At 37.0% G+C, this 18,541-nt stretch overlaps 1 protein-coding gene and 2 non-coding genes across 3 annotated transcripts; all 3 read right to left on the bottom strand.

Annotated features, from left to right (window-relative positions):
- Positions 1-13,938: 13,938 nt before the first annotated feature.
- Positions 13,939-14,011, bottom strand: Trnak-uuu (transfer RNA lysine (anticodon UUU)). The gene has a single exon. It is a non-coding gene; the product is annotated as a tRNA-Lys (tRNA).
- A 1,247-nt stretch (positions 14,012-15,258) lies between these two features.
- LOC133836765 (probable G-protein coupled receptor Mth-like 11) lies at positions 15,259-17,671 on the bottom strand. The gene is made up of 8 exons (XM_062267353.1): positions 17,599-17,671; positions 16,666-17,111; positions 16,471-16,609; positions 16,204-16,407; positions 15,895-16,143; positions 15,666-15,834; positions 15,434-15,604; positions 15,259-15,372 (listed from the first exon to the last, which is right to left on the bottom strand). Exons 1-8 carry the CDS (start codon positions 17,669-17,671, stop codon positions 15,318-15,320), a joined length of 1,506 nt encoding a protein of 501 aa, XP_062123337.1. The 3' UTR covers positions 15,259-15,317.
- A 438-nt stretch (positions 17,672-18,109) lies between these two features.
- Positions 18,110-18,182, bottom strand: Trnak-uuu (transfer RNA lysine (anticodon UUU)). The gene has a single exon. It is a non-coding gene; the product is annotated as a tRNA-Lys (tRNA).
- Between the last annotated feature and the right edge of the window lie 359 nt (positions 18,183-18,541).

The raw sequence follows: 18,541 nt of genomic DNA, 5'->3' as shown, positions 1-18,541 counted from the left end.
ATTAGCACAATAATCTGTGAGTAAAAGTTTTATCGATTTATATGAAGTTCGGAAATTTGACCAATATCAAAAGAGAATTTTAGTCAACTTTTATTTCAGTAATCGCTGGAGAACTCTGAATATAATTAGTATCAATATCATTATTAAAAGAAACTGCAAAAAAAATTTAACAAATTTTAGTATTCAATTATAAAATTCAGCAAAACTAACTTTCTTTTTTCTTTAAAGTTTTCAAATATGTTTTATAAGAATTTCAATTTCAATAAATTTACAATGAGTGAGCTTAAAATCTTTTCAATTTAATAATTCTATATACCAGTGAAAGAAGTGCAGTGATATTAGCGATCAAACTATTTTTAACATGAAATTGTGTTCATATATTAAGCACATTTTTTTCACAGATGCCAAAATATCCTTAGTTTAAAACATTACAATTTAAAGACCAATTTCATTACATCAAACATTTAAATACATGAGCATATTAAGTTAAGTGTGTTTTATATAAATAGAAACTAATTAATATGGATGAAATTCATTGTATCTCCTCCAAGATAATTAGAAAAGCTATGTTTAATATGAGACTACTTGAACAAATGCACTTTGACTTATCAAATGAAATCCATTAAACGCAAACAAATGCTTAGTGAAGAGTACAACTCATGAATAAAAGAACAGCATGAAAGTAATTATCATTGGCCATTTCACACGAGGCATTCATTGAGCCCATAGCTCAGCACACCTCTCTGCCTCCCCCACAAATCTCCCCTCCTCTCCCCCACATGTCCTGGACAATGACAATTAAAAGAAGAAAGTGGACGAAGTGGGCGCGACACGCACTGGGACAGCAAACGAAGAGGTTTTCCCCTTACTACGGACACCTTGATGAAACGAGCACTTTGACAAAGTGTTGATGTTGCGAAGTAATTAAACTGGATACAGAACTGACTAATTTCGACACAAGTTGAGTTTTGACCAATGTCCATTCGTTATTAGCGCTTAAGCAGTTGCTGAGAGCACGCAAACCCCAAAAGCATTTTCTAGGGCGGGGGGACTTAAGACGTGACATGTGTTTGTCAACAGTGGAGCTGGACACTGGACACTGGACACTGGACAAAGCGCAAATCACATTCACATTCCACAAGCCAGAAGTGACCAGTACCCCACTCATAGTCTCCCTCTCCTCTCTCTCATCTCTCAGGCTCATCATACTCACACCACAGGATACACACGATGAGGGTGGAACCTGGTGTTTAAAGTGTCGAGTTTTGCGTCTTAGAACTAGAAAAATGATTGCGCTCTATCAACTCTACCTACTGCCGCGTTTCGCTGGTTGCCCATTTTAAAATGCGTTTAAGCCCGTGAAACGTAGGATGGCCCGAAATGGACAACGAGGGCAACATCGACTGTGGCAACGGCAACGGCAACGAAAACAACAACATGCAATGAGCCAAAAACATTTAAAAGGCGAAATGCGTAAGAAACCTTCATCAAATTTGACTGACAGGTTTTCAAGATGTTCGCACTACCAACCAAATGTTTTTTCTTCCTACTCCATTTCTTTTCGGCTGTTACGTGTTAAAATGGCTAACGTCACGAGCAACATCTTCCAGCACAACACAATATTATGGTTTGCATTAACCTGTATTTGGAATTCATTAAAAATTATGTAAGCTACAATTATATTCTCAATGAACTATGAAATCGGAGCATGTTAAATTAATGCACACAGTTTACTGTAATAATTTATTTAATTCGATAATAATAAACATTTATTTATTTCACTACTACACAATTTGGTTATAAATACACAACAGATCTGTGTGTGTGAAGAAAACATATGCTGGCGCCATCTATGGTCGGGTAGCTACGAAATCCACAATACTAAACTTTGCTTAGCTTGGACAAGAACCACCAGCTCAGCTAGCTGCACTGTTTCAGCTCATATAGGCATCTCTTTCTCACATCGATAGAAAACAGTGTGTTGTTATCGATAAGCTGTTTATACAAACTGGTGCCATGCAAAATATTTGTATTGTGATATCAAAACAAAATAAACAATTGCTGCTTATCTATTTACTTGATTTTAAAGGGGGAATAACTAACAGAGACAGGAGAACAATGTCCGCCAAACACATCTTTCCCTCAACACTTTTATTTCTGTTTATCTGAGAAATATATTATAAGATACTTTGCGTATCTCTTAGTGAAGTGTTCTCAAACGTTGCGTTCTTAGTAAATTTATGATAATATTATTGTACAACGCTTGTGGAATATTTAATTAAGTTCAGTGAGTATTTCAAATGACAATATCAGAGAGCTGACAGAGCTATAACTGTTCTGATTCTTGCGAGACAGAAATCATTGGTATTTTATAAAAGTGCTATTACAGAGCAAAACACAATGAATTGAGTTTGGGGAAATGTAATATATATATTTAGTATTTTTTATTTTATTTAATTATATTAAATCGAAAATATATTATATATTATATATTATATTTCAACACAAGAATACAATTATGCAAGTCACATCACCTAAAATATTTTTTAATTGCAAGCAAGCATTTAATTTTATTTTGAAAATAAATTAATTAATAGCTTATTATAGAAGATTCATCCATTTTATTTACAAGCGGACCTGCGAATAAATAAAAATGTAAATTTGCAGTTATTAATAATACAAATATTCTTAATATACATGTATGCATACATACGCATTGTTATGAAAACATCAGTAGCTGATATAAAACTAATTTCGATTTGCGATGCGAAGCAAGCAAATTATCTTGCAGGAAATTGAAATTAGCACTTGACTACTAATTAATATAGTTTTATTTATTTGATAATATACATGAGACAAGGCTTCCCAAATATTTGCCAAATTAGAAATCACAAAATATTTGTACATTTAATTAGTGATGAAAAATCTATATCAATTAGTTAACTTAAAAATGAGTCACAATTTCACAAATCTAAAAGTATAGTAAGTACAAAAGTTAATAACAATTTAAACCTTGGACAAGCTGTTCCTAATTCAGCAACTTGATATCAGTTGCTATGTGTTTTTTATTATACGAATTTCAACAATTAATTTATCATGTTGAACTTTATCAGGTTTTGAACTGGGCAAATAGAGGAATATTTTATCAATTCCATATCAGATAATTATAAACCATTTGTGTGTCACCAGCACAGAATGGAGGCCCATCATTTAAGTTGCGCTATCTGCAAATAAGACAACTACTAGTACTTTTAATATCGAAAGCCAAGTACTTGACAAGCAAATGGCCAGATAGAAGAGAAAGAAGAAGGTACAGTCACTGGAGCCCACACATGTGGAAATTCAACCATCCACCCACCCACACAATATGACAGTTGCAGTTGTCATTCCAGATGTTGCACGTCGCTCTACGGATGTGCTTCGAGGTTGCATATGCAAATTGCAAATTGCGATGAGTGCATGAAGCTCGGCAAGAATCCAAAAAAAAGTACAAGAAATCGGCAGACGATTGACCCAAATGCTGAGCATGCACATTTCTTACTCCTTCGCCCTATCCTCCTCCAACTTCACCTCGCAACGTTCTAACTGAATTCTAATGGCAATTTGTATGCTAAATTATATTTATGGAAATTCAAGTGGAACGGCGAATAAATTGAAGTCAGGCAGAAACAAAAAGTTGCAACACGCTTGACAACAACGTTTCAACATTTCAAATGTGTTTTCAATGCAACACTGAAGGACGCTCGTTTCCTTCGAAATTGTTCGCTTTCCATGTGTGGAAAATCCGGTGAATAATGCGATATCTGTAGCTAACTACAGATTACTGAAGTACTTTAAAATCAATCACACTTGAAGAGACCAAAGTCAACTTTTTGGTGTCTCTATTTGAAATAGTTCTAGAATCTAGATATTACAAAAGACATTTGCTTATGACATAGAAATGCAATCAGAGTATGGAAAATTAAAAAATGAGTTATCTTAATTCGTTTATAACATCATTAAAAGATAGTTGTAAAAAAGTCGTCATACATTTTCTGAGTGTTGATAAGATATCTTACAAAATTTATAAACATTGTGACGAAATTAAAATCTACATTTTTTTACAGAGTATCATCTACATTTATTAAAACTTATATTTAGTTGGTTTTCACTTTTGAGTAATCACTTTTTCTATATCGCTGGACAATGAGCCACACAAACCTCTCTAGAACCGAATTTGTCCTTAAGGCTAGTGTACAACAAATTCGGATCTACAGGGTAGACGTGGAACAGAGTGAAATTGAATAAAGTACTTGGGAAATCACTGCTGTAAAACAAAAAGTGTGCTGAAGTAAGTTGTAATTTTCCCTCGCTGAGGTTCCTGTTCCTGTCGTCGTCATCGTTGTTTGGGGCCACTAAAATTACAGGCGCATAGTCAAATAATTTGTGTCGTGCCACACGTGATGCGAAATTATGAAATGACCCATAAAAATGATGTGTGTGTTTTTTGTACACGTATATATGTAATTGTATTGGAACACGTTCCACCGTCAAAGCCATCGTCACAGTCACGATATCCTTGAGTCCTTGCAACAGCGTTTCCTTCAGCATGGTGGCAGCATGTTGTCTTCGGTGCCATATCGAAACACCAACTGAAGACCGCTTGTGGCCGCTGTCGTCCAGGTCGAGGCATAAGATTAGGCAGTTGGCACCGAAAATCTATTTCTTATCGACTAGATAAGATAAGACAGCGAATCGATAGAACGCTTCCCATGTCTTCAGCCTGTCTGTCGACTCCACTCGATCGTCCGGTGTCTTGTGCATGTTCTTAACATTTACCCATGTATCTAATTGATTGCACACGGATTAGAGGCACTTTCTTCACATCGATATCGAAGTCGTCTTTGCCTGCGATAAAATACAAAACAAAAATGAAATCACATTTAATGAATGATAGATAGTTCGATGGATTTTTGTTTTTTTTGTTGATTTTTGCCTGTTGTTTTGTTTGTTATTAAGGCCACGAATCAATCAGTTCATTTCTCACCCAGTGTCGTTTACATAGGCTTAATGAGGAGGTGGTTTTAAGTTTTGATGTCCATTGCAGCGCACTCAGCCAAATTTGTTTGCATTGCGTTTAAGACGCCTGGCTCGATTAGGCAAGGCAGCAAATATTGTTGGCGCCATGTGGCTAAAGCCTTCCATAAGCCCCCTCACACACAGCGCCACTTGGCTTGGCTTCTTGGCTCTCCCTCTCCCGTTCTTAACTGGCCCATCTTCTGCTGACTGTCAGTGATGATTCAGCATAAGCATTCGCAATACTTGCTGAATAATGTACAGAGCGCACACATGACTAGGGGCAGCAGCAGCAGCAGCAGCGGGGAGGATGCCAGATGCCAGACGCCAGAGAGTCAGTCAGCAGGATGAGTTTGAAATATGGCACAAATCATTGCCATTGTGCAAGGTCGTTGCGAATTGTAATACAAAGATCCTATCTGTCGCTCTTTTGTCTCTTTGCGTGTGTGCGGTGTGCGTGTGTGTGTGTGTGTGTGTGAGTTTGCGTTGGTGTCCTGCAAGCAAAGCGATTTCAAGTCAATTAATTAATGACTTTTTAGCGTTATTCATTAGCACTAATCGCCTAGGACTAAACTTAAATAAGCCGCCCCTAAGCTGCCTAAAGGGGCGCGCCCCGCGTTGCCCCGGTAATGTCAAGCCAGCAAAGTCAAAAACCTTTTTCAGGCCAGGCTGCAGCTCGACAGCTCGACGGTAGGCAGAAACAGAAACAGAGCAATAGAAACAGAAACTGAGACCCCGGATTAAGGTCCTATAATGGCAACAAATCTTGCGTAAACAAAGGCAAGTCAAACGCTGCTGACTCTTCGCACCCCTACGAGCTCAAGCGCTCTCTCACTCTCACACACGCTCTCTCTTTCTGGCTGCCTTCACTTTTTGTTGGTGTGATTCTGCTCTGGTGGTTGTATTTGGTATTTGTCCTTTTTGCAGCCTCAATGGCTGCGCTCGCTTGCTCTCTCCCTCACTCTCGCTCTCTCTTTCTGTCGCTCTCTGACTCTCCAAATGTATACACACAATCCACAAAAGCAGGCCAAAGAGACAGAGAGAGAGAGAGCAGTGTGAGAGGCAGCTGCCACAGAGTGTTAACAGGGGCTGCCATCATTGCCCTGCTCTGATCTGCTTCAGCTTCGACTTTTGCTCCACTCTGTGCTATTCTCGTCTGGTGGTGGATGTGAGGACTGGGGAATGAGTCAAATTGCTGGCCAGTGGCTATTTGCAAACTGCTCTAAATACTAATAATTAACTAACCTTGGGAAATTAACGCATCCTCGACAAAAAATGGATGAAATTTGCGAAATAAAAAATGCATTACATCATTCCAAATAGCTAAAACCGCACAGACTTCATATATGCTAATTGATTTCACGTGGAACTGAAACTACTTGTCTATACAGTTAGCACCATTTGACTCCGGCTAATACCAAACAATTGCGATTCCCACTTCTCATCATTCGCCTCGCTTAGCGAGTGAGACACAGATAGTATAAAGGGAGGGGTGAAGATAGATAAATCTGCTGACAGCAACTAACAAACTGAATTTCAATTCAACAACAACTTTGTGAGTAATTTGTAATAAATTGTAGATAAACAATTAGTTGATCTGCTGATGGATAATTCATTTCTATTTTACACTTCAATCTAATAGCTTTAGTATTTTTAGCTGCCGTGTTCCGCATTGCAAAATCTCGCTAAATTAAAGTGAGAAATCAGACAAATTTTAATAAAGAAAAGATTCAAAATGTTGCTATCATTCATTTGAAAGTGGCTTAAATTTAGTAATGATATTTTCTGATCAAATTAGGCTAATGAATGCACAAACATGTTGACAACTAGTGATTGAGTGCGGATCGGAATTGTGTATAGAATAAATGATTTCCACTTGCAATCGAATCGAGGTATACCTCGTAAAAGTCTCCACTCAGATATGAGTTATATTCACAATCGTGTGATAAACATGATGAATAGTTGTGGAATTATTTTTTTTTTGAAGAGTCATTAAAGCGAATGTGTGTTTGCCTCAACGATAATTGTTGTCATTCACTTTGTGGGCGGGGCTACTGCAATCACATGTACAACAACAAAGCTCTCCCAGTGTTTTTGAGTGTATTCTAATTGAATGATAACGAGTGTTTATCATGCTTCGCATTGTGGAGTCACAGCTACTCAATGCATTCACGCTAAAACCCTGAAATCGCTCCGAACGAAACGCGGAGCGGAAGTTCCGCTGAGTACACAAAAGGTAAGTCAAAAATGCGCGCGACCCCTTGCAATAAAAAAAACAAAAAAAACGGGGCAATGACTGGCGAATTTTACGAGACCGAGAAGACAACTTCGCACATAAATCACACAAAACTGGAATGGGCAAAAGGGGGAAGCGAGGGAAACGGGGATTGAGAAGTGCTGACTGACTGTGAGAGAGCGATACAGTGTAATATCTAATGCACATTTTCAATGGGTTTCGCCACACTGTGCTTAGCACATTTGTTTGTTCGCATCTGTGTGCGATTGGATCGAAGCGGAGAACTTGAGGCCAAGGTTGTTGCTTTTACGACATCACAATCGACATCGACATCGACATCGATTTGAGAACAGTTTCGGTTTTCAGTATGTGAAATATATACAGCATATATCGTCTTTATATCGTTCGCGAGTTTGCGAGTTTGTTTGTTCGCGGGAACTCGGGAACTCGGGAACTTGGGAACTTGGGAGTGCAGGTAGAAGAGAGACTAAAGAGAAATACTATGAAAGAAAGAATTTCAGAAACAGTTCGGCCTCACCTTTAGCGTGTCTTTATTAAGAACCTGCAAGTTGCGGCATTTTGTATCTGTATCGGTATCTGAGTACTCCACACATACACACTCACACACTGTATCTGTATCTATGTATGTAGTGTTTTTTTTTTGTTCGTTTAGTATCTGTATCCGTTGCCTCATACCGGTTGCTGCTGTCGGTGTCTTTGCTCTTGTTCCTGTTTGTTGTTTACAAAATACGCGCCTTCGTTTTATGTTTAGTATTATCTTTATGCTTTTTTTTTTTTTTTATATTTCACTCTTTCTTTTATCGCTCTTGGTCTAAATGAAAATGATCGCGAGTAATTGCTAAGTCCGCTACTGGAGGGCTGAAGTCCCGCTTTATTCCGGCAGCTGCAATTGCACGGCAACAAGCTATGCAATTTGCATGAAATTCAAATAAATATGTCACTGCAGTCAGCTCTAGATACTTTATCTCAAAGTGCATCTGCGGAGAAGTTTGTTTTTGTGCTTGGCCCACCCTGATTTACTGATTCACAAATTTAACGTTCTTTGCTGATTAAAGAAATCTTTTATAATATTTAATACTATTGTTGCAAAATAGTTTTTACTTAATGAATTATTTATGCCCACATATACAAAATATAATTATTGAAATAGAGCATAAATAGGTCACTTGTTCTTATAAACCGCAGAATTAATATAAAACTCATTAAATATATAAGTGATGACTCGGCATTATTCTCATTTAGAGCTTTCCCATACTGATAACAAATAAAATGCTGAAACTATAAAGAAAAAGAAAAAACAACAACTTATCGGATGCTATACAAACGTTGTTAACCTTAAGTCATACCATAAAAAAAAAATATAATAAAATATTCGCGAACGAAATTTCTTTTTGCAAAGCTTGCCAAAATTGTATAACTTGTTTTGTCGTAAGATGATTTCTCTTATATTTGCTAATTGAAATTCTAATGTGTTAATTATCATATATTATTTGATTACCCTTTCCAAACAAATAAATATAATGCCATAGCAATAAATTAGTAGTCATCGAAAATAAAAAAAAAAACAAATCAATTGAAAAGTATGTTCTCTTGATTAAGTCGTTGTAGTAGTTGTAGTTTTTTGTTGTACTTATCGTATGAGTCACGGAGCATTTTAGAAATTTCTCATAAGTACTTTGCATGTGGCACTTCAATAAAAAAAAAATGTATAAAAGGGGCACAAAATATTGTACATAGCATACATGTTGTGTCGTATGTTTGCAGATACGAGTACGAGTATTTATAATAAGCAGAAGGAATTCAGAGCAACTCAACATACATAGGAATTGCATGCACTGTGTTGTGGTCTGTGTTAATATTTGAAAAACCAGACAAAGATAACAAAAAAAAAAAACACAATTTCAAACTAAGTCAAATTCAGGTCAGAGAGCGACGACAAGAGCCGGCAACTGTTCAGCCTCGATACCACAAAAAAAATTTGTCATAAAATACGAGAGAAGACATAAAGTTCGAGTTTAATAATTCGATGAGCAAATGCATAAAATAACCATAAAAAATAAAGCAAGATTGGGCCAGTGGCGAATTCACTTTTGTTAGGGCTTTCTTTTTTGAAGGCTCCAAAATTAGGTTGGCATGCCGCGACAACGGAGTGGACAGCGCTCTAAATGGAATCATTTTCCACACATAAAATTGATAGCTGGGAAATTGTGAGACGCAGTTTAACCAAGTGTCGCGTAATTGGTATAGATGCACACACACACACACACACACACACACACACACACACACACACTCATAACATAGACTAGCACACTCTCAGATTTAGGTAGAGTTGGAGAGTTTAGAGTCCTTGGCTTGGCTTGGCAGCTGCATTAACGGTGACTCTTCTAGGCGTTGTGGCCCGCTTTGACCTTAGCCAAATGTGGGTTTCAGGCGTTCGTCGCGCCATATTGTGCACGCACACATACATGTGCACCTTACGCACACACACATAAATATACACACACAGACAGCATTCACACACTCACATTAACTGCAGCCGTTGCCATCGCCAGGGTTGCAATTTCGGGTTGGGTCATTGTCATCTCCGCTCTGACTACGAAGCTTAGCACTTGGTGGTGCTGCTGCTGTGTGTCTATGTGTGTGTGTGTGTGTGGTGTGTGGTGTGTGGCAGCTGCCGCCGCTTTGGCTATTGCCAGCAATATTTCGGTATACTACTTAACCCATGCATTAAATGGCGGGACAAGTGTTTTATAGCGCGAACGCGAAGTAGCAAAAAAAACGCTGGAAGATTTTGGGGTTAGAGGTGGGGATTGTTGCTCAAGTGTTTGCTGCCTCTTGCTGCTGTTATCGTTGTTGTTGTTGCTGTTGATAATAGCGCGACAATGCTGCGTGGTTGGGTGCTGAGAGCTGTGAGCTGTGAGCTGGGCTGCGTGGGGTGGCAAAGTGGGTGAAATTGCTGCTGCTTCTGCTTCTGCTGCTGCTCTTTCTGCGCAAATGAAAAGTGGATGAAAGGCGCTGCCATTGCCATTGCCGTTGGCGCTAGCTTTGGCGTTGGCGTTGCCTGCCTGCCTGCACATTTCCGGGCGCGCACACCACACACACACACACACTCACACACACTAGCACACACCATCGACGAGTCAAAACGAGGACGGGATACTAGCAAAAGTTGTGAATTGCGAGGGGAAAAGCGTGGTATTCTGGCACATGCGTACAAACCAAAAAGCCAGCATTGAATTTTTGGGGGGCCCAAAAAACCGAACAAATTTGCGGATCCCATTTAGTTGTTTAGCTGCTGCAGTTGAGCAATTTATGAAAGTGCGTACTAAGAACTCACCTGCGGCAATAAATCGCTTTACCTTCTACCTGATCGTACCCGCAAAATTCCAAAAACGAAACGCAATGCCAGCTGATGACCATCGTGTTGCGTATCTTTTGCTGCTCATTGAAATTGCTGCTCAATAACTTAATGTTAACACTTTGAAACACTTTTCAAGTTGTTGTTTTTCTCGCTCTCGCTCTTTCTCTCTCTATCTCTCTCTCTCTTTTTTTAATAAAACATCGAGGGGGGAACTTTAACTGGGAGTCAGCATCCAGGGCAGCCGCAGGCTGCAGGATATCAATGAACGGCGACGCCAACGCTGACGTTGACTGTGACGTTGACTGTGACTGTGACGGCAACAGCGACGTTCAAGTTGACTTTGTCTCTGGGCAATGGCCGCGCTCTCGTTTGTCGACGAACTGCTGCGCTCGGCGTCAAATTTCAAACTAAAGTCAGTTAGCCCGGCATGGCCGCAGCTAAAACCCAGTTCGAGTGCGACCCTCCAAGCCAGCGTTGCCCAGCTGCACATTGTGTTGTGTTGTTATGTGGACAGAGAGCAGCAGAGCAGCGTGTGTGCTTTAGAGAGTAGAGTAGAGTAGATACCATGGGTAGAGTACGAAATAGATATCATTCCAAAGCCATTCTAATTCTAGTACTTAGAATAATTCTCATTTCTTCTTCTAGTTGTTGTATTTCTAATCTGTCGATAATGTTGATAAATGTAGAATTTAATTTGAAAAATAAGTATATAATTTAACGTTGCGCTTGAAATAGTATAATTAAAACCTTAAGATCTACATAAGGCTTATTTTCAGAATAATGAATAATGATATCACATGCTTAGGGAAAAAATACCAAAAATTTTATAACTCTTTATTTCGAATTTTAAAAAAGAAATCTGATATTTTTATTAAGAAAAAGTAGTTTCATTTCATGCTTGATTTTACCACTGGGTCATGCAAGATTCGGCCGCAGCAGCAACAACAACAACAACAGCGATAGTCGCGCAGGCAAACGGTGCTTTTTTGCTAAATTTGATAACAGCCATGTTGCTGTCGATGTGTGTGTGCGAGCTGGTGAGGTGATATGTGTGTGTGTGCGTATATGCGCGTGTGTTGGTACTACAACCACCTAGCACCTAGCGCCAAAGAGCGAGCACAAGAGAGCGAGAGCGAAAATGTTAATACACTGAGAAAACGCATTCGCAAGAATCACTTCAATACAGAATTTTCGAAAAAGTTTTATTTTAAAGAATGAAAGGAAAACGTGAAACAGTATTTTCATTAATAAATACATAATATATACAATAATAAATTAAAAATGTGTTTATTTAACTAACAATAAATATACATTATACAATTACAATTTATTGCTTTAATTTAATAAAAGTTCACAATTTTTGGAGTAAGAAATTCTAACTGTAAATATCAAATTGTATACTACAAGCAAATTGTCATTAGGTCTTATAAGGCAACAGTTTTAGTTAATTTGCAATACATTATTTTTATTACATAGTTGCATAGCTGTACTTTTCTTACTTTTAAAACATTTAAATAAAGTTATATCTCAAATATTTATATTTTTGATCTCATACTTTTGATATTCGTTATATTCCCCCATAAGTGATTCTCACATTTCGATCAGTGTATTTGAAATTCATTCATTTTCCAGGACATACCTCTTTCAACATGTACACATGCACACATATTCTAGTGCAGATGTGTGTGTATGAACATACATATGTACATATATGTATCTGTATATCTGTACAGAGTGTGTACCAGGGAGAGCGGCACCCAGAGCAGAGAATTGGAGAGGTGTAGACTTTGTGGATTGTGTTTCCACAAATTGAATTGTCCAATGCTCGTACATTTCGGTGTTGCGTGCTCAGCAAGGATTCGCGTTCCGCACAAAGCCAACAGGAGCGAGCTATTTACGAGACTGCGTATCCTTGCTGCTGCGTATCCTGTGCTGCACGCTCGCCAAGCTGGAGTCAATGAAACTTCTTTGTTGCACGCTCCGCGACTCTCAAAATAAAATCAAAGTGGTATATTTAAAGCCTCATTAATCAGCCTGACTCCCTCATGGATGGCTTGCCATCCTTCCCCTTACATCCTTGATCCTGCGGCTGCCTTAAGGTGTTGAATGCCCCACGACACGAGAGGCTCTTAACGTGAGAGCGTTAATGCGCTCATTAAGTTCAAATTTGTTTCATTGATAATTAGTCGATGTTCAAGGAAGCACAGAACGTTAACTTTTAAATAAATTGCATTCCTAATACATTTTATAAATACAAATAAAACAAATATAAAGTAACCATAGTATGTTGTCTAACCTTGACAATTATGACATGGAATCTGTTATTCTAGGTAGATGTTCTAGGTAGACAGAGCTAAACAAAAAAACATCACAATCAATATGTATTGTTTAAAGCATGTTTTTAATTTATGACCCATATTTCCTGCAGTTTAATTTTATTTCGTAATTCTACCTGAACTCCTATGTAGTTTCGCAATTTTCTGAAGTCCTGCTGCGAAGTTATTGCCGTGAAAGGAATTTTCTTGAACTTCAGTTATTACAAGAAAATGCAACGGGGCGATTTCTCTTTTTCATGTTGGTCGCAACGTCATGGAACTGTTTCGAAAATCTTGATCAGATAAATATTTGCGTTTATTTTGTAGATTAACACAAGCTTATTGTAGCCGTTTCTTAGCTCGCTCGCAGTGGCAATTTAATGATTTGTCGTAATGAATGCTAATTAAACGCATTCGTTTTCTAGTTCACTTGGCAGCCAACAGCTAGCAACTCGTTGGTCATAGCATCAATCTCATCCTGCTATCTCTTGGTTTGTATGTTTGTATGTATTCGTTCAACTTTAACGTCTAGCTATATGGCAGGGTAACAAAGTGTGTCAAAATTCTTAGGCGTATCCATGAATAAAACCTTGTGCTCACATGGTATGCACACACACTCACACTTAGCTAGCTGAGTATATACAAAACACATTTACAACTGCAGCCACAGCCAAAGATAGCGTCGTCGTGTTCGCCCAGATACAGATAGCAATGTATCAGTTTCAATGTTTCACACAATTTGGGTATATCCACAAAGTTGGCGTAAATGGAAAGGCAAATAAAAGGTGCTAATTTCATGAGGGTTCAATTAGACGTTTAGCTGCTGTACGATTTCTTTTCAGCTTTTATTATGATAGCCGGCCGGTTGCACATCGAGTTAAAACGAAAACACAATTTTCAAATAAAAATAAATAAAGAAAATTAAATCAAAAATAAAAATAAAAGTTCGCCCGAGCAGGGACTTGAACCCTGGACCCTTGGATTAAAAGTCCAATGCTCTACCGACTGAGCTACCCGGGCACTTGCTTCTTGGTGGTCAAAATGCCTATACGACAATATGGTGAAACGGCAACTTTTAAAAGTTTATTTATTCTATAAAGCTTTGAACGAAGTTCTATAAAAAGCTCTTTTGTTATAATTATACATTTTGTGGGCACACGAGTTTTTGAACTGAATTTAAATTTCCTCTTTGCAAATGCGGTTTTGTTATTATATTATTTTATTAAAAATGTTAGTTACCGTAAGAATGGAATAGGTTCATTAAATTAAACTGTCAAATGAATTTAATAAATTAATTTATTTTATAAATTAATATTGAAAAAAGAAAATTGTCAAATAAATTTAAGAAATTGAATTAAAAACAACTAAGAAAGCTGTGAGATATACCCGCTACCCATAATATTTTCAAAATTTACCAAATCAATACCACAAAATATTAAAAAATAGTACAAATAAATATGAATCGCATAAATAAAAAAGTCAGTCCCGACCGGGGTTCGAACCGGCGCTTCCACCATATGTAGAGCTTTCACACTGCCAGCACAGCCATCACAGTATTTACTGATCCGTTATTTAACTCTAAACATGTAAGACACGAGCAATTGTTGTCGTGTTCATCTTCGTTGCAAAACTTTACATGCATACACACACCAATATAGGTGAACATGTAGATACATAGACGCATACATACAAACGAAAGCATAGCAGGCGTTTTTGCCCATACAAAAGTATTTCTTTAATAACTACCACAATTTTTATCTGATCGCAACCAAATTTTCAGGAATTACTATAGTTGTTAGCAAAATTCGAAGCTCTTGCTCTAAAATTATTATTCGGTTTTTTATTGACTTGCACGGGCACAAACATAACAAATTCATAACATAACATATAGTCTCTGACAGATAGACAGACGGACAGACGGACATGACAGATCGTCTCGACTGTTGACGCTGATCAAGAGTATAAATAGGGTCGGAGATGCCTCTTTTTACCTGTTACATACATTTCATGCGGGCACAAAGTTATAATACCCTTCTACCCTATGGCTAGCGGGTATTATTATTATTGTGAACATATTTATTTAGAGATACGAGTACAGTTTTATTATATTTTTGGTGCATAGTGAGTTTCTTTCCTCAAAGTATTTATTGTTACTGCGGTAAGTGTACTTGTTATTTAAATGTAATTATGATTTTATTTTTTATGACTACAACTATCGTTATTGGATAACTTGCTTTTCGTAAATACAATTTATTGTCGTTGTTTTAGTTCGGACAGTGACGTCACAGATATATAATGAAAGTTAATGTAGATAGAATTATGTAGTTTATCTTTCCATGGTTGTCACCGGTTCGTAGTCTGCCTTTCTATTTGGGTTCAACCTAAAAACAAAAAAAAAACCCAAAATTAAATAATTGAATTTTGCGTTTTTAACGATATTACCTTTTATTTAAGTCACGAATAACTTTTTTGTTACAGATAGTAACGAAAGGCAGTATTAATCCTTGTCCAGCTATAATTATGGTAAACAATTCTATGTTAAATAAATATGCAAATATTTCCATTATCCAAAACACTCCTGATATGAGAAATATCCGAAAAAAGTTGATGAAACTGAAATAAATTTAATTCGATTTATCATAGTTTTCTATTTGTATGTTAGTCAGCAATATACTCAGATTTATTCTTTAAATTCTTTTTACTCTCCGAATTGTTCCAGACTTGATTGGTTTTCCTATTGTGCACATGCAAATGCCTTGCGGTTATAATGGCGAGTGTTGAGTTGATAAGGATTGAAAGCAATATAGGACCATACAAGTAAACCATAGCTGACCAATTTTTTACTATATAAAATGTTATTAATAGTTGCTTGCTCATATTTCTTATTGAATTCTTTAACATACTATCGATCCAGCATCCGTAACTAGTCACACCAGGCTGCCATATATCCCTGTCAGAGTCGGACATCTCTTGCATGTCCATATATGCTGTGATCGCGGTCAAAATCGCAGCAGTCCCCCACACAAAAATATGGTATCTCAGCATGTGTACTCTTGACGAAAGCTTACATCGGGTAATTGTATTCCACAAATTAAAATTAATTACCAGAAGCCAAAGGAATGTCGACATGATGGTGAAATATCCAGAATATCCTGCATTTTAATTAATTTTTGTCGCTGTTAAGGTGTCATCTATTTTCAATTTAAAATTACCTAACAAATAGCAGTCATTCTTAGCGGCTCCGACCCTTACTTCCAAGTCTACCCACAGTAGTATATAGCTATTAGTGAGGCAAACAAAGTAATATATATAACATCGGTTATATCCTGCATGTAACTTGGGCGAATACCAATACGCAGCAATGATTATAGCTATGCAGAAAACCGTTATTACTCTTATAATATTTGTTTCGTTAACTGAAAACGCAATATAATACAATATTATTATTTTATTCTTGGAATTCATACGTTGCAACTTACGTTCGATATGAATTTCGCTATCCGGCTTAATGGTTGTAGGTACTAGATAATACTTTTCCTCTGAAACTTTATGTGGCATGAGGCAATACTTATTCTTTTCTAGTACATTATCATCAGACAGATTTTTAAGTTTTCCATCCTAATTTATACCAATTTATTATTCAAAATTGATTATATTATGTATAAGCTACAAACTTGAAAGAGTTTCCAGTTGGGTTGGGCCTGTTCATCATAATTTGGATCCTCCAATAAATCGCACGACATTTCGTATTTAACTTGCACTTCGAATTCATTTTGCACATTTACTTGCGTCTCCGTACCATTGTTAAGAGTCATATTGACAACAAAATTTCTCATTGACTCTTCTGGTTTACAGCACAGCAGCACACACGATTTTATTTGGCAGAGACAACCTCTCATATAGGGTTCGACTGTTTTATTATGCTGGAAAACTGTTTCACGATATGTGTATTGATGAACTTTTTCGCTTGGGATTAAAATACCCCTGTACAAATAAGATCCATTGACATATTTCTGACTATTCTCGAGATCGACAGAATCAAAATATTCACATTTCTGATTATCCTCTGCTTCTGCAGCCAGGACAACACTCAGTATAAACAAAAAAAGCACTATATCTTCTTATTAAAAACATATTATTTAACCCTGCGCTTAGTTCTGTTTCTCAGGAAATTACAATGTCAACTAATGAAATCAGCGACAGTGCATTTGTAGATGTGAGTTTTATATATATTATTGAATGAGTAAATGGTGGTTGTCGGAAACATTATATAAAAATACACAAATGTATTCAGAATTGTGGTTTGTTTGTGGTTTGACCTCACTTACTGAAATATCCAAGCGGTAAAATCAAAATTTCATAATTTTATTCTCTTTTCCTTGTAGATTTGAGAATGAGAAAATGGGGTTTGTCGGAAACATTATATAAAAGTATACAAATGTATTCAGAATTGTGGTTCGACCTAGTTACATATTATAATTATAATTATTAATATAAAAAATGCATCAGTGAATTAAACTTATTGTAAAATTAAAATATAAATTACATTTTCGGTAACAAAAAAGATTGCGGTCCAACAATTGGCAAGGCTGATAATGGCAGTCCACTCCGGTACGCTATCCCACTACTGCCTACCACGGGAACTCTTGGCTGCTGGTTTTCACCCCTGGCCCGGTTCATCCCTCCTTAGCCAACCTGAATGCCGTGGACTCCCCCTCGGCACCCATATTGATGGCAAGCTTAGTGCGGACGTTCCGTCAACATGGCTGGTCCACTACACAGTGATCCCCAGCCTCAGGTCATCCCACAATCAGACCTCACAGAAGCGTGATTACAGAAGCTGCCAACCTTCCAGTCGAAAGTTGTGTAGTTAACGTCGAACACAAACAATGTTTTCAGTCTCTAGTCAAACTGCTTAAATGAACTGCTTGTTTCTGTTCAGCTTGCATATATGAACTGCTTGTACCAAGCACTGCTTGTTTACCAGGTACTCTGTTTAGACTGCAAATATTCGTTTTACGCAATTATGGAATAAACAAAGTTTATATTAAAATTATTAAAAATAAATAAATAACAAAAATAAATAATTAAAAATATTTAAATATATAAAAAATTGATCGCCCGAGCAGGGACTTGAACCCTGGACCCTTGGATTAAAAGTCCAATGCTCTACCGACTGAGCTACCCGGGCATGTACATGCTCTTTGCCAAAACGCAGTCAAAAGCATTTTCAAATTCATTTCAAAAAAGGAATATATTAGAATTAAAATTCACAGTTAAAAATAAAAAAAAATATGTATATTATTAATTATTAATATGCGAATTTTAATGCCAAGTGTATGCGAACAGAATAAGAAGTTTGGGTATAGATTTAATGTATTATTTTTGTAGCCATTGTTCTGGTGTTTAATCTATTTTTAAATTCTTCAAGTAGTCCTTTTAATGAAGTTGGACCTGTGCACGGATGGAATTGTCTATATAGTAGCTCTAACACAATTCCATATTCATCTGACACTCAATTACAATATTTGTTTATATAAACGCATTTGT

The sequence above is a fragment of the Drosophila sulfurigaster genome, chromosome 2R (genome assembly GCF_023558435.1).
Source record: "Drosophila sulfurigaster albostrigata strain 15112-1811.04 chromosome 2R, ASM2355843v2, whole genome shotgun sequence".
In the NCBI taxonomy this organism is placed as follows: Eukaryota; Metazoa; Arthropoda; class Insecta; order Diptera; family Drosophilidae; genus Drosophila; species Drosophila sulfurigaster.
Note: the sequence above shows the minus strand (reverse complement) of the source record. Positions and strands in the feature narration are given on the sequence as shown.